The 16,434-nt window shown below is 39.7% G+C and overlaps 1 protein-coding gene across 1 annotated transcript; it reads left to right on the top strand.

Annotated features, from left to right (window-relative positions):
- The first annotated feature begins 1,027 nt into the window (after positions 1 to 1,027).
- On the top strand, positions 1,028 to 16,353 carry LMLN (leishmanolysin like peptidase). Its single transcript, XM_085067004.1, has 17 exons — positions 1,028 to 1,219; positions 1,551 to 1,648; positions 1,743 to 1,773; positions 2,281 to 2,363; positions 2,814 to 2,931; positions 3,761 to 3,939; positions 4,574 to 4,679; positions 4,929 to 5,023; positions 5,780 to 5,897; positions 6,677 to 6,784; positions 7,506 to 7,582; positions 8,050 to 8,160; positions 8,889 to 9,021; positions 9,621 to 9,780; positions 10,551 to 10,681; positions 11,339 to 11,549; positions 12,139 to 16,353. Exons 1-17 carry the CDS (start codon positions 1,064 to 1,066, stop codon positions 12,231 to 12,233), a joined length of 2,010 nt encoding a protein of 669 aa, XP_084923130.1. The 5' UTR covers positions 1,028 to 1,063; the 3' UTR covers positions 12,234 to 16,353.
- The last annotated feature ends 81 nt before the right edge of the window (positions 16,354 to 16,434 follow it).

Genomic DNA, 16,434 nt, shown 5'->3' with positions numbered 1-16,434 from the left:
TGAAGCACTACAAAAACCCTGATAACTTATCACTGATGGCAATGGTAAAAGTTTCTTTACTTGTTTCTGTATTAGAAACTCGGGGATACTCAAGTATGGTGTTTGTGGACTGAGAAGCTGGGAAAAGGCCGTTGTTGTGTATGAAAAATGCAATCCTAGGCACAAAAGCAGCTGCAGGTGCTGGTTGACAGATGCCTGGATAGGAACCAGCCTGTGCCCAGGTGGCCAAGAGGGCCAATGACATACTGGTTTGTATCAGCAACAGTGTGGCCACAGGACAAGGGCAGTGACCGTTCCCTCTGTTGGACACTGGTGAAACACCTCAATCCGTGTGTTTTTTGGTTCATTTATGACAATAAAGACATTGAGGTGCTGGAGCATGTCTAGAGAAGGGAATGGAGCTGGGGAAGGGTTTGGAGCATGAGTCTGATGAGGGAGACTCAGCGTGAGACAGCTGAGGGAGCTGAGAGCCCTCAGCCTGGAGAAAAGGAGGCTCAGGGGGACCTTACCGCTCTTTGAGGTTGTAGCCAGGTGGGGGTCGGGCTCTTCTCCCAGGTTACAAGCGATAGGCTAAGAAGAAATGGCCTCCAGGGTTTAGGTTGAACATTAGGCAAAATTCCTTCACAGAAAGCTTAGCCGAGCACTAGAATGGGCTGCCCAGGGAGGCGGTGGAAGCGCTCAAAAACCGTAGATGTGGCGCATGCGGAGATGGTTTAGTGGTAGCCTTGGCAGTGCTGGGTCAGCACTTGGCTTCGGTGACGCGGGAGCTCTTTTCTACCCTCCCTGATCCTGTGACTTGACCGTACCGCCCGCGTCCCCCGCGATCTTCCGCTCAGCTTCCGCTCAGCTTCCGCTCAGCTTCCGCTCAGCTTCCCCTCAGCTTCCCCTCAGCTTCCCCTCAGCTTCCCCTCAGCTTCCCCTCAGATACTGACCCCGCCTCACGCAGTGCCATGTCCAATCAGAAGCGCTCTCAGCTCCCGCCCCGCCCTCTCCGCCCGCCCATTGGCGGAGGCCTCTCCCCCGGCGCTGCCTCCATGGCGACGCGGCGGACGGGCACTCCAAGATGGCCGCCGAGCCGGGCGGCGGGCTCACCCGGCCCGCCCGCTATTACCGCCCGTCGCTCGCCGCCTTTACCACCGGGCTCCTGCTGCTCCTGCTGCTGCCTCCCTCCGCCTCCGCCTCCTCCTCCTGTGATCACCGCGTGCTCAGCGGCGACCAGGTGGGGCCGGCCGGGGGTCCTTAGGCGGCTGTGAGGGGGTGGGTGGCAGAGGCTCCCCCGTCGGCCGCTCCCGCTGTGGGAGCTGTCCCTCCTCGGCTTTCCCGGGCCGGGCTGTGCCGGGTCTGCCCCGCCGCCCCGGCTGTGGGCGCTAGCGACGGCGGGCGAGCACGGAGTATCCCATTCCCGGTGCGGGAAGGGTCGGGAAGGGCTGGAAGGGCTGGCACGGAGCGGTGCTGCCGTGGCGAGAAGGAGCCGAGGGCCCGCGGCCGTGGGGTGCTGTGTCTGTCCTGGTGAGCTGCCTCACCCAGCGGCTTCTGCTTCTCCCTGCCAGGTTGTCTATCAAGTTCCTCTAAAGGAAAACCACGTCTCGAAGAGAAACGTGGATCAACAACTAAGAATTAAGACTGTATATGACAGAAGCGTTGAGGAGTGAGTATAATGTTGTGGCAGATTTTTTTTTCTCCGTAGCTGAGAATGGAAACCTTATTAACTAAAGCTCATTTGTTTTGTTTTGTAAATATAGTTTGCTGCCTGAGAAAAGACACCTTATAAAGGTATGTATTTGCTTCCTCTCTTTGTTTGTATTTGTTTTATTACATGGATGAAATTAAGTTCAAGGCCGGTTTAACTATAACCTTGAATGCCAGCAATTTATTATTCCTCTAGTCCAGGAAACTAAAGCTTTGCATATAGATAATGCTTCCAGTACAAATAATTCCAGAGTACTGCTGCGTGTTGTTTGACAGGTGTTTGCTATATTCCAAGGTGCAAAGATAAGAGTGAGAAATGTGTACATAGTTTTTAAAAGCCACTTTGACGCCATACATTCTAATTAATCCTGTTTTCCTTCCTATTTTGTCATTCCCATAACAAAATATGGGAACACTGAAACCAAGTATTTCCTAAATATGTTAATAATTGGACTTCTGGGAGAGTTTGGATTTCCCCTATTGTGCTATACCATAATGTCTAGCAAGTTTCACGTAACTTGGTAGGTAATGCCTTTAGGGTGAGTTCTGTCTGCACTGGTACTGGGTGACTCTGATTTTTGTTCTTTTCAGAACAAACTCTTCCCACAAGCTATATCTTATTTGGAGAAGACATTTCAAGTGCGCAAATCCGCCGGTGCTATATTGCTGAGCAGGTATGTGAAAGTCTGTTGAACATCACCTGCTGTTTTTGATATTTAATGTTGTGCTGCATAGCCTTTAAAAGAAGATTAGAGTGTAAGAAACGCCCTGCTGAATCAGATCAGTGACCCATCTGATCCAGTGGGGGTGGCAGATGCTCTTTTGAAAATCTGCCAACCTTCCATGAGCAACGCCTGCATTTGTTGTAGCAGAGATGTTCAAAGCTGTACATGCTGCCAGTTCTCTTTCATGTGCACCCCCATATATGAACATGTTCCTAATCTCTCTTTGAACCTGTGGATGGTCCATTAACAACTGGAAGCATTATGTCTTCCCTGGTAGGGCAATTAACAGTTTTCACTATGTAACAAAGTAACTAAGTAACAAAATAGTGCTGGAAGACTATTCTATCGTTCTCTTTTAATAATAAAACAGTGTTGACTGTCTTTCATGTTTTGTTGAAGGCAATGTGTGACAAACCAATATTTAAGGAGGAAAGCTGACCCTCACAGATACTGCCAAAAAGCCTGTGCAGACCATACAAGGTGTGGGCCAGTTATTGTTCCTGAGAAACACCTCCAGGTAAGCTCAGCTATCCAAGTGTTTCCTAATCTTTGAAATATTACTATTTATAGAAATTAATGATGAATTGAATATTGGTAACTGCATAAGTGACCTGTTTTCTGTAGATCACCAAGTCTGAGTTACAGAATAGAACAGCTTAAGATAGTGGGAGTTTCTGTAGTTTATGTTGTTGAATCAAAATAAAACTGGATTGGTAACTTGAGTTTTGTGTTCTAATGGCCTGTACAGAGAGATTGGAGCTTGCTAAATGGCCACTAGCCACTTTGTTATTCACCTTGGTCAATGAGGTGGATTTTCAGAGTTAATAGTTGATTTTTTTTAAGACCTTGTTTTAAGAAGTTATCCACTGACTCAGGAGCATGGCACAAGAAATGCTTCAGTCTTGTTTTCTTGTGTGAATTTTTGATTCAACTACAGTATGTGATCAGTATATTTCCATTCTTCTTTCCTTTAACTTGGAAGTTTGAACTATATCATTAAAAACATAGGAGATTACATGAGAAATGCTATTGCTACTTATATATACTAGTTTTGTGAGCCAAGATTTTTTTTAATTTATAGGAAATACAGGGTGCTAATTCTGGGAAGCTTGGCAGGCTTTTATTTTGTATTTTTTTAAGGTGCCATCTTCCTTGTGTCTAATACATAAAAAAAACTAGTCATTTGAAAGTTATTCCTTGGCTCTGGTTTTGTTTACTTTTCTTCATAGGGTGTTGTCTTCTGCTGTCTTACAGCAGGATTTATTCTTGGCTTCGAGCTAATTGAATTGTGTCATGCAAAATTTCGGTCATAAATATTTTAATTGTTCCATTTGGCCATCGTAAAGCAATGCAGGGTGTACAACGAGAGTGACTGGCACCGCAGGCCCACGGGCTCACCTGACCAGGAAGGTGTTCGAGATGCTGATTTTGTGCTCTATGTCAGTGCTCTCACTACTGAAAGATGTGGCCATGAAAATATCATTGCATATGCAGCCTACTGCCAACTGGAAGCTGAAATGGACAGGCAAGTATTCCCTCTGTTGCAAACTCTCTTTTAAATTAAACTTCCAAGTTTTTTAATTGTTCAGATGTGGAATTTGATTGTTTGCCTTTGTTGTATAACAAAGGAGGAGTCATTATTGAGATAGACAAGTACTGCATTTATGTGCAATTACAAAACCATCAAGTAGTGCTTGACTTGCAGAGTTGAGGCACATGACTCAAAGCTGATCCTCCACTGTTAATGCCTAAACTTTATCTCAAGATTCTGTTTCTGTTGAGGTGAATGTCATGATTTCACAAACTTAAAGGATGAAAGTTCCCTCTTATGTGGCTCATGTTTCCTTTTCAGTTTGTAGTCGCACTCACAGACTTTGTATCTCCCTAGGGTCTTACCTAAAATTCAGATCCCTTACACTATTGTCACTGACACCTGTGCAGAATACTGAATATAGAGATTGATTGACCCCATTCAACCCCTCTCCATCCCAACAGTAAATTACTCACTGTATTGTTAACACGTATTTATAAATTATTGTGAAGGACATATTTTTACATTAGTTTATATCTTCTTTAAATCTTCTGCTGCTTCAAGTGAATAATGATTTGAATTTTGTAGCATTTTACCCAAACCATTTAATTTTAAAACTGTCTTCCAGGCCAATAGCAGGATATGCTAACTTGTGTCCAAACATGATTTCAACACAAGCTCAGGAATTCGTTGGCATGTTGTCTACAGTGAAACACGAGATAATCCATGCACTGGTAAGGGTTGATAAAATGTTGCCCTGAAATGGGTGCCTGCTTCCTCACATGCCTCTAGTTTGCTGCTAAGAGAAGGATGTTTGGTGGAGGAAAGCTCTTGCCTTGCCTCCTTCAATTTATGTGTTAATTGTTTTGGAGTGTTGTACTTCCAGTGTCTCTGTGGTTAGTGTGGGAACTCTTCTGTGGCATTTGACTTTGTATATGAATGTCTTACCAAAGATTTCCATGTGCTTGTTTTTTAACTTGAAGGGTTTCTCTGCTGGACTGTTTGCATTTTATCGTGATGATGATGGAAAACCTTTGACACCAAGATATGCAGATGGACTTCCTCCTTTTAATGAAAGGTTTTACATGTTTTTTTGGACCTCTTGGTATTACCACTGAAGGATGTCTTCATGTTGCTTTTTTTAGGATGTATTCTAGCCTGTTGAACATCCAACTTTATTCCATTATTAGAGTGACTTTCCTTTATTATGTTCAAACAGTGGTGTGTGGTGGTTTTCTAGTCTTTCTTTACATTGCCATTAAGCACTTATATTATTCACATATACTATAAACTAAGGCAGGATTTCATTTATCAGAAGGTTGGAAGTTAAGCATTTCAACTATCTATGCTGTTCAAGTGCAGTTCATTTTTAAGACTTGTATCATTCAAGGTTTATGGTTATGCAGAACTGACAATGTGTGTAATCTGCTGTGTGAATTTTCTGATTTGTTACAGAATGAGCAGTTTGCATTCTTTGTTTAGTTTAAGTATTGTAGATGTTCTTCTAGGAGGTGGAAGTGTAGAGAGCTTTGTTTGTTATAATAGCAATACTGAGGATTTTTATTTAATTTCTTATATTTTTATTAACTCTAGAAAATAAGTCTTGAGTCCATAGACTATATTTTTAAAAATCGTACTTTGCCTTGTTAAGCCAGAGTTGTGTGTATGATGAGCACATCTTTAAAGGGAAAAATGCTGCATAATAAAATTTTTAAATTTAGAAAGCATGAGGGAGTATAGGGATTATCCGTGATTCTATTTCTTATGGAGATAGATCTTTGCACAGTAATATATCTTTGTGGGAAGGATTTGTGACCAAACCTTCTCCTTCCAGCCTAGGTTTGTATCAGTGGAGCAATAAAGTCGTTCAGAAAGCAGTGAGGTTGTGGGACATACGTGGTGGCAAAATGCTGCGCCATGCTGTTCATCTTCTGGTGACGCCTCGGGTAGTCGTAAGTGTGCATTGCCTTTCAAGCTTTGTATGCCAGGGTGACCAGGACATTCTTGAGTCATAAATATTTCTTATCCTTCAAGAAGTAATAACCTAACATTGAATATCCTTCCCTGAAAGCATGGCCCAAAGCCTATGCCGCTGTGTAATTGAGAGGGTGTACCTGAAGTAAAGTGGAAAATGGGTGACAGCCAGTATGAAATAAATAAATTGACATAGTAAGAGACAATTAAGGGACTGGGAAATAAATTATTAAAGGTTAAGCAAAACCGATGTTGAGGAGATTCCTTAATTCTGCTCTTTAGATGTTTTCCTACAGACTTAAGATACCTCCTGCTCCTTTAATATTAATATTTTGTCATGTGTAAAAAGAAATTCCTCTAGTTTTTTTTGGAAATCTTTCTTGCTTCCCACGCCTCAGACTCTCCCTTTGTGCCCCCAACAGAACATATGCTCAAGTGTAATAAACTGGATTTGGAAATAAGTCATAGTGTTAATCATATTTGGCCACAAATAATCTTTTTGTTTTAAATTTAACACAGTGTTTAGAGCAAACATGGATTAGTTACCCCTGGTTTTGCTCATTTATTTCAAGGAGATGAGTAGATAGTGTGGTAGGCTTTCTTTTGGGGTGCTTGCTTAGTCAGCCTCTGAACATAAAACAAAATGGTAGAAAAAGAATTGCTGAAATACTTTTAATAGATAATTCTAGAGCACTAGAACTGCACATGGGTGTCCATCTCAGTATTTTGAGGTTGTGTTGAAATGTTTTCTTTTTAGGAAGAAGCCCGAAAACATTTTAATTGTCCAATTCTAGAGGGAATGGAGCTTGAAAATCAAGGTGGCATGGGTACTGAGCTCAATCACTGGGAGAAGAGATTGTTGGAGGTTTGTGCTATTATGAGGAATGGAAGGGGGTGTGGGAATGTCTGCTTCCTCTGCCTTGATTTTTAGGTTTATTGTAGTACCTATTGGAGCCTTAAAATGTAGAGGTATCAAACTTCATTGAAACACATCACAAATAGTATTTGATACTTAAATACTTAAATGTCCGATTTCTAGATACATCTCTCTTTTAGCCTTCTTACTAAGTCTCAGAGCGTGAGATCAAGTGGTTACCGAAAAGCTAAATGTCTCTTACTTCTATCATTTGCTTTTTTGAGAAGGTTTGCTCCCTTTTTAGGGCAAAGAGGGTATTCCTTTGAGTCAATTAAGGAGTGTTGCCCTCTGCCTCTTAAGTACTTGATCATTCTATTCATTACTTTTACTTGATCTTTATTCATGTACCCTGACTTTAGCTTTTGCCATGTCTCCTCCAGAACCTTGCCTGATCAAGGAAACACTTATTTCCCTCTTGACATTTACGCTAATTTTTATTTGTAATTTTGCACTGTGTGATATTTTTGCCAGAGGTACATTTTCTACTCGCTGTTTTATGCAGTGAGGTAAACAAGAAGGGAAATGCTTCAGGACAGTCCTTTAATGAAGGAGTATGGGATGTGATTGTCAATAGTAAAAAGAGACTAGGAATAAAATGCTTTTTCATAAGAAGTATTTTCTTACAATAATGATTTTGAGTGGCTTACCAATTGTAACTGATAACTTTCAGAATGAAGCAATGACTGGATCCCATACTCAGAATCGCGTCTTTTCCAGGATCACCTTAGCATTAATGGAAGACACAGGGTAAGAATTAAGAATGGGGGGGGGAAGTCGTATCTAGTATGTTTTTTTTTTCTTCATGTGTTTCAAAACACATTCTTAATCTCGCCTTAAAAAGCCAGGCATTGTAATGCAAAGTGCTGTTTGTAGAGTCTGTTTACTTTTTGTCTTAATGTAAGTCTTCTTTCAGTTGTATACAGTACACATTGATTTTTTTTCAGCTCTTCTTGCAGATAGAAATCAGAAATTGCCTAACATTTCATCTTTCTGTGCATTGATCCTTTGCAGATCACAAACATTTCTAGTTCATTGTGACTTGAAAAATAGTGAAATATTAATATATTTCCTTATAGGCAGAAAGGGATGTAGTTTCCCTTTTTCTTAATTTGAAAACCTTAAGGCATTATATGAAATTCTTTGATCTGCTGTTTTATTAATCAGAACAGTAATTTTTGAATTAACTATATTCTCATTTCAAAATACTTTTACAGATGGTATAAAGCAAATTACAGCATGGCAGAGAAATTAGATTGGGGGCGCAATAAAGGCTGTGACTTTGTAATGAAGAGCTGCAAATTCTGGATTGACCAGAAGAGACAAAAGTAAGAGTACAGTCTTTAAAAAAAAATTAAAAATAAAGAGGAAACCCTGATGCTTGTTCGCATTTGTCCTTCAAATGTAGCTCAGTAAAAAAATAAGTAGATGTAGATAGAGATGAACAAGGAATGCTGCTGCCCTGCATCCCACCTAATACAATAGAGGCAAACATCTCGGGGTGACGAATGCATTTACACTATGAGAAGGCTGTGCTTTAGAGAGGATGGGTAGGACTTACTCTGAAAGTGTGTGCCTTCTTATTTTGTCCCTTTTAATTGGAAATGTAGCCTGTGTCATTTTACATTACTGCGCTGCACTTAAAGCAAGTGAAGGAGATGATAGCCATCTTCAAAACAAAGCCTTCCTTGTTTATTCCTTACAACCTTGCTTGTTCTTTACAATCCTCATACATTTCCAGGACACAGCTGCATAGTGGGCTTGTTTTGCTTGTATGTTTTTTTTCTTTAACGTTTACAAAGCAGTGTCATTAAAACTAGATAGGTGAATGCATTGTAACTTTGTTTGCTGGGTTGATATTCTTTAAATCAGAAAGGTCATAACCAGACAAATAAGAAAGTCTAGCCTCCAGAGAAGAAATTGGTGCTTCTTTGTGTGATTGACTGTGTGTAGGGGAGAGTAGGAACAAACAGTCTTGGCAGACTGCTTATGTAAAGCAGTTTAATTGATCTGATGTGATTTTTATTCTTTGTTTGTTTGCTTGTTTGTTTTTGAGGAAGCAATTAATTAGTCCATACTGCGACACTTTGAGGAGTAATCCTTTGCAGTTAACCTGCAGACAGGACCAAAGAGCAGTAGCAGTGTGCAACTTGCAGAAGTTTCCAAAGCAGTTACCTCAGGAATATCAGGTATAATGGATCCTACTTTACAAATAACTGAAGTGTTTTCATTGTTGAGCTTTGCAGCCTGATGATTATATTTGTTTAGTTTTTTTCTTATGAGCTAGCAGATGACAGTAGACACTTTGAAAAATGTCTGTCTAGTTTATTAGAAGGAGTCTGAAGACAAATAAAAGCCCCTTGTGATCTTAATAAAAGAAAAGGATTTTGCTTGGCTATCTAGCCAAATACCAGATAGAAATGTTGCCATGTAACAGAAATCCCCCAGAATGTCTTGTTTGAGGTATTTCTTTTCCCAGTCTGCTGCCCTGTATTGCTGCACACTAAGAAATCTGTTCTGTTTACATCCCAAAGAATGAAATTACTACAAAGAGGGAAATTTGGGGAGAAGTTGGGAGTGATACATGCACATATGAATCTCTGCATTATTTACATATTCTTCAATACTTCTGGCTCATCTGGTTCATCGGTATTGTAAGGTGCTGTTAGTAGCATTCCTGAGTACGAACAGCTGGTGTTCTTGCAGCTGTAGTGATTTAGTCTGTTAAAAAAAGAGTTGTACACTTTCCTTTGCACAAACTGCTTCACTCCTGTATTTTGTTTTGTAGTACTTTGACAATCTTAATGGAGTACCAGCAGAAGAATTGCCTTACTATGGCGGCTCAGTAGAAATTGCTGACTATTGTCCCTTTAGTCAGGAATTCAGCTGGCATTTAAGTGGTGAATTTCAACGCAGTTCAGACTGTAGAATAATTGAAAACCAACCAGGTCAGTATTCAGGACTTCAGAATGGTATTGCAAAGACTGCATTTGCTAACTTGGAATGGACTTGCGGCATATTCAAACTAATTTCATGTGAATTTTTTCACTAGTGAAGTTTCACACCACCTGCTGTGTAAACACTGTGCTGGTATGAGAATCATACCACAACTACTCTGTACACCTGAGGCAAACTCACATATCTAATGCAAGAATAGCATAATAAATGAACAGATACTTACCCAAATGATCTAAAGACAAGACAAAGGATGAGGGTGGGTTTTCTGAAACAAAACTGCACTTTTCAGCTTTGTAGGTTTTTCATTCATGGCCAGGATCTTTGTGAGTTACCAGAACATGGGCTTGTCTCCCAGTGTAATGCATATTCAATACTGCAGAGGTCAGAATGCTGTAGGATATTACCTGTCTGTGCAGTTGTCTCAAAAACAAACACACAAACACCCTCTGCCCTCAAGCCAGCAATCACAGCTGACATACCCTGAGGACAAACATAACCACATTGTTCTGATGGAAAATGCTTGCTGTTGGGGTGTTTTTGTGCTTAGTTGATTGTTTTGTTTGTTTTTTAAATCTTGTGTTTCTTCCCACGTTATTTTCAAGACAGTATACTTCCCAAATTGATAATAATTAAGAGTCAAAAATATTCCAAAAGTAAACCTAAAAGCATGTGGGGACATTCAGCGGATAGCCTTTTAAGTTGATGTGGACTTTCTGTTCCTCTAGTTAAGTTGCAATTCAGTATATTCCTTCTACCTTAGATCCTACCAAAAACTATGGTGCAGAGAAATATGGACCAAACTCTGTATGTCTTATTCAGAAATCTGCTTTTGTTATGGAACAATGCAGGAGGAAACTCAGTTACCCTGATTGGGGTAGTGGATGTTATCAAGTAAGTATGTGTTGGGTTTTTGGTGATTTTTTTTTTTTAATAGCCCTAAAGGTAAAAGTCAGGCTTAAAATGTAGGCTGTGACTGTTAGAACTTTGCACCCTCACACTGGACATTATTTTCTCTGCCTTGAATCTGTAGATCATGTATAATATCCTTTGAAAACAATTATCCTCCAACCTTAAGCCTGTAATTCAGATAAGCTGAGTGTGTGGCTGTTGGGATGGCTTCCAGTCTCACTAGGGACATTATCTGTCTTACCCCTGTGACATTTTATCCTCAGCTAAGAAGGAATACTTCCTTCTTAGGAAATGTTCTGTTGTTGAAGCTTAATGTTAATTAGTCACTCCGATTTTTTTCAGAGCTGAAAAGCACTGTGCACGTCACTCCTTTTTTATTATCCTCATTTTCTTTGGGACTATCTCACTAAGGGTGTCACATTCAATAACTGCACAACTCTACAAAAGTAGTCATTAGCAGAAGCCAAGTTTTACTCATTCTCAGTTGATGATCTGCATAATTGCACAAAAACAGTATAGTCAGTGATTTAAAGCATTCCTGAGCCAAGTAGTTGCTCAGAGTGCATTAAAATACTTGCAGTTAAACTGTGCTTATAATAAATCATAGTACAGACTTGACTCTTACTCTTTTATTTTAAGGTTTCTTGTTCTCCACAAGGGCTGCATGTGTGGGTCAAGGACACTGCATACTTGTGCAGCCGCTCAGGCCAGGTGTTGACTGTGAGCATTCAGATGAATGGCTGGATACACATTGGGAATCTGATTTGCCCAGCCTGTTCAGACTTCTGTGACTCCTGTCCCCCAGAGAGGGATCCTCCAGCTTCTAACTTAACAAGAGCTGCACCTATTGGTAAGTTGTCTTATTTGCTGATGTGGATCTTCAGTATTAAATATCTGAAAACGTCAAAGATTTGTGTCAGCTCTGACTGTCAGGAACAGGAAAGGAAGGCCATGGCTATTTTAAGATCCCAGGTGTAGGAGGTAAAGGAATATAGCAAAGGTGCCCTGCTTTTTGCTGTGCAATCATGCAAAATAGTGACTAACACAGGAGAAATGTGTCTGAAACATAACTCCTTCATTTCATGTCTCCTTTGGGTAATCATCCCAGAAATCTAGCTGTAGCCTGGGAACTTACCAGGAAATCTGACCTGTGTTTTGAAGGCCATATCATTATTACAGTCTTAAAAATTATCACCTTGGTGGAAAGTGAGTTCTCACTTGTATAACCTCCTATTGATAATGTTCATATTGTAATGCAGGAAGATCAGATTCAGGTTTCTTTTGAGGAAGGTAGGAAGCTTAATTCACTAAATACCAGTTAATGTTTTGTCACAAAATTTATTTTAACTCTTTGGTGGTTTTTAGTGTTTTCTTTCTCATTTTATCCGGTCTTTAAATGTGAAATTTTAAATTTTTTAATTTTTTTTTTCTTATTTTAGACTTATGCTCCTGTTCATCCAGCCTGGCTGTAACCCTTTGGCTGCTGGTGGCCAACTTAGTTCCCCTGCTAACAGGATTGTTTCTCTGCGCATAGACTTGAGCTTGGGGCAAGAAGAAGTTCGGAGATAATACCCATCCTGCTGCACTCCTTGCTGTGGAGCACAGGGGTCTTGTCTCTGCAGGCAGCTGCTCCTGCTGAACCTCATCTCCCCTGGCAAGTATTGGTGCACGCAGTAGTCAGGGAGGTGGTGACAAAAGCAGGCAGGGTTTTTGAGAGGAGGAATATTTACCTTGTCATCTCAATAAGTGCCAGTATTTTCCTGAATTGCAACCTATGGTTTTTTTGACACAGTAACAAGCTCCACTTTGCCAACTGTGTTAGACTACCTGGCGACTCAGTCAAGATTTGAAATGAGAACTCTTCTCTAATAGAACTGAGGGCTGGTTTTTATTGTTATGTCTGGTGTGTGATTGGTAGCAAAGCATCCTCAAACTGGAAATATACCTCAGTGGTTTAGTCAAAAGCCATGTAAAAATCCATTGTCATCACTGCTGATAACCCAGGCCTAAAGAGGCTGGTAATTTATTTGTTTATTTTGTCAATCTTACAATTTATGGGGGAGGAGAAAATGTGACAGGATAGAACAGTGGTTGGCAATTGCCTCCATAAATGGGTTCTGCAGCTTTGAGCCTCCTCAGAATTCATACTACGTAAAGCAACTTATTCTTGGGGTTCATTACATCTTCCTACATGCACAAAATGGAATTTCAGACTGGTAACCAAGACAACTGTCTAGAAATCCCATTTTCTTTTAGCATGTGTCAGTTGTACTGTGAAATTTAATATATCACGTTTGAATATTCTGAGTTTGCTAGGCAAATGCATTTGAGTACTGATACTCAGACTGTAAATTTGGGATAGGATTTGTGATTTTTTATTTTGTTGGTTTGTTTCTCAAATAATGAATAATGGCATTATTGTTTCAAAACTGGTATGAACATAATTGCAGATGTTCTGACTTCTTGTTGAAGAGCAAATGAGTAGCAATGGCAGCTATAATCTTACAGGATCATGCTGATGTCTCTAGACCAAAAACTATATTGAATGTGTAAAGAAAGGAAAGTCTAATCTGTTTTCCTTTTTTTTTTCCCTCCCCTTTTTCTTGGACATGTGAATACTATGGATTATTTGAGTATTTGTAGTAAATTGAGAATCAGATGGTTTGAACCACATGAGGGCACACCTTGCTACAAAATTAAATGCTTGATGACAAAATAGATGAGAGGAAGGAAATGAGCAAAATCTGTCAAGGTAAGGACAGCTGCTCTATATGACCCTTGTAAGGAAGTTTTTATTTATTTCTGACTATAACATGTAACAAATAATCCTGTTCAGAGTAAAAGAAACTTTGTGTTTCAATCCACTGCCTGTCCTTTTAGGACAGTTTTCACTCCTGGAAAAGTGTTAAATTTAAGGGAGAAGGCATGCCCAGTGCACTAAAAAATACAGATATAGGGAGAAAGATGATGTTTCTCTGCTTCTTAAATGTTCTGTGATATTAGAATTATCAGCAACTGGATCCCTTTCCTAAATGGAAGGTAGGGAGATGGAGTAAAACTAATTTAGCCACAATTATACTTTAATAATAGGACTTCCATCATGATTGTAAGAAATTCTTTGTGCCTACTGGACTTGTTTGTTGGGTTATTTTTGGTTTTTTGGTTTTTTTTTATTTAAGAGAACTCTTATGACACTGCTGAGGCAAGTAAGATGCAACCTTAAACTGTCTGAAGACATCACAGTTTGAGAGCATCTTGCACTGGGCTAGTTCTTCTTAACTGCAGGTTAAGATTGCTGTAAATTACACAAGGCCTAGACTAGCCTTAAATCAGTGTCTCAGAGAAGCAATACAGGTCAGAACTCAAATGCTTTAAAATTGTACAAACTGGATTATGAAACACTCAGATTGATAAATGAACACTGATTATTTTAATATATCCACCAAACAGTCAGTGTAAACTGATACCTGGAAAACATAAAGGTTTGAGAGTGCATTTTAGGTCCCAGAGGTTGACATTGTATTTTTTGTCTGTTGTGCAATAATACAGTTGAAATGGTATCACTAAACAACAGTGCTTTTGATACTTGAAAAGAAATTACTGGTTATTTTTTTCTTACTGTGAAATGTTTGCACTGTCTGAACTTTCTGGTTAACTTTATTACTGTTAAACTTTTTAACTGGTGTTAATTTATTGTGCTCAGTATTTGATATGCTGGTCTCCTGTCTGTCTTAAGTGTGGGATTTGTCATATTTAATTGAATATTTTTATCCTCTACACAGTTGTTTATCTTGAGGGCTTTTCTTCTTTTAATCTCTCTTCCTGAGAATTAACTGAAAGATGGCTTGGAAAGTTGATGCTTACCTACTTCTGAATTGTATGCATTAATTAAAGAAAGAGGGTGTTGTGCTTTGTATTGACAGGGAAAAATATGTGGGCCTGTGGGGCTCTTGTGGTCAGGTTCACCAGTACCTGCTGAGTAGCTGCATCAATGAATCCAGTGAAGTAAAACTGCTACTGCCTTAATAATCTGAGATGTCAGTTGTAATTTCTTTGTCGTGCAGCCCTTCAGCTGCCTGTGAACTGCAGAACTGGAAGTGACTTTAGGGGGTCGGGTGTGGAAGGTACTTTAGACAGAAAAATGCAACATCTTCTATCCCACCTGTGGTTTAGCAGCTGCTAGCAGCTGTAACCTTGGGGGAACTGCCAAGGAATGTGTCAACTTAAAATGGCAATGAATTGGTAACTGTCATACAGAATATTTGAGTAAAGCTGACTACCTCAGTTCTGTTTGTCTTTGCGTTCAGCTTTTAACCTGCTGTGAACTTCCAGATCTTAACATGAATTAAGTAAAATCATGTCTCAGGTTTTTAAGAGTAAAATTACTACAGTAGGAAGCATAAGCCATTTTTGAGTGTAGAACACAGCTAAAATTGTAGCTTAAACAGTTATGTAGCCTTAAGTGTAGTTTCTGCTGTAAAATTCAGAATTCTTTTAAATAAATGCAAAATTTGCTGTGTTAGGTGTCCTGACCACATGTGGCCAGTCCCTGCTATTGCATCTCTTAAGTGTGAAAACTTGGAAATACAGACCATCTAAGCCTTTGTGTTTCCACCAGAGAAGACTGGGCAGCAGGAGCCCTGGAAGTTGTGCTGAGATGCATGAGTTTGCTCATCTGTAACAGAAACATTTTCAGTGTATAATGTCCACAGTTTTAATTTTTGGAAAACCTTCCATGTTTGTTTAGGGAAGTAAATTTGTCTTGCAGTCTTTTTTTATCCCAGTAGTTCAAATCATTTTAATTAGAAGTTGTGGCAAGTCATACTTTAGGAACACATTTTTCTAGTATTGCAATTACTGGGAGGAAGGATAGCTTTTGGCTGGAGAACACAGCAAGTAAAATCACATTGCAAAGCAGCAATTCATTCCTACTGAAATGAGTTGAGGTCTTGGGAGACTGTCACAGCTTTTGATGTAGGTTAATTACTGAAAGAGAATAATCATATGCCCCATTAATTGACTGTCAGTCCAAAACAGCTCATTCTTTCTGCTGAGCACAAGTGAATTGGGAAGATTGATGTCTGAGAGCAGACATATCCATGATTCCTTATGAGGGCATTGTTTTTAAATCTTCCTGTCCTGCAAATCTTTCTGCTTGATGATATTCAGTAGAGAAGGAGCTGTACATCCTTCCTTCCCCACATTTCCAAGGAGTGACTTTCAGCCAGCTGAGCAGCTCAAGGTATTTTCCCTGCATGATTGAGCCCCTGTTTTTTGCTTGTCTGGATGTGTGGGTGCCTGCTTGCATGTATGTACTGCTCTTCAGGATCTGGGGCTGTTTGTGCACTGAGTAACAGGATCTTACACTTCCAGACTTCCAGAGTGCAAATGTTGCCTTTTTAATGTGAAGCTTACCTTGGAGATAAAATAACTGTTTTGAGAGAACTGGCTGACCTTGAACATGTGTTTCCTATTTTGGTACAGAATGTAAATACAGAACTAACTATTTTACACAGATTTTGGCTGGATTGAGATATAAGGGCTAATTTGTGTTATTTATGGAGTAAAAATTTCCTTATTTTACTGTTTAAAAAGGGTATGTCATGCAAAAGAAGAAAAAGCTGTTCTTCAATAAAATATCTGTAGAAAATTAATTCTTCTTGTCCTTTTCTTTGAGAGCTGATGATGATTAACTGCAAGAGTAAGTGCAATAAAGGACCACTATTACAACAGTC

This window comes from Lichenostomus cassidix, chromosome 7 (genome assembly GCF_008360975.1).
Source record: "Lichenostomus cassidix isolate B80296 chromosome 7, HeHo_3.0, whole genome shotgun sequence".
Classification (NCBI taxonomy): Eukaryota; Metazoa; Chordata; class Aves; order Passeriformes; family Meliphagidae; genus Lichenostomus; species Lichenostomus cassidix.
This window is presented reverse-complemented; position numbering and strand designations above follow the sequence as displayed.

What these genes read in the sequence shown, in the direction of transcription:
- LMLN (XM_085067004.1), top strand. Translation starts at nt 1,064, where the DNA reads ATGGCCGCCGAGCCGGGCGGCGGGCTCACCCGGCCCGCCCGCTATTAC. An exon ending in CTGGAAGCTGAAATGGACAG is followed by an intron (nt 3,940 to 4,573) that starts GCAAGTATTCCC and finishes ACTGTCTTCCAG; the next exon opens with GCCAATAGCAGGATATGCTA. An exon ending in GGGGTAGTGGATGTTATCAA is followed by an intron (nt 10,682 to 11,338) that starts GTAAGTATGTGT and finishes TTTTATTTTAAG; the next exon opens with GTTTCTTGTTCTCCACAAGG.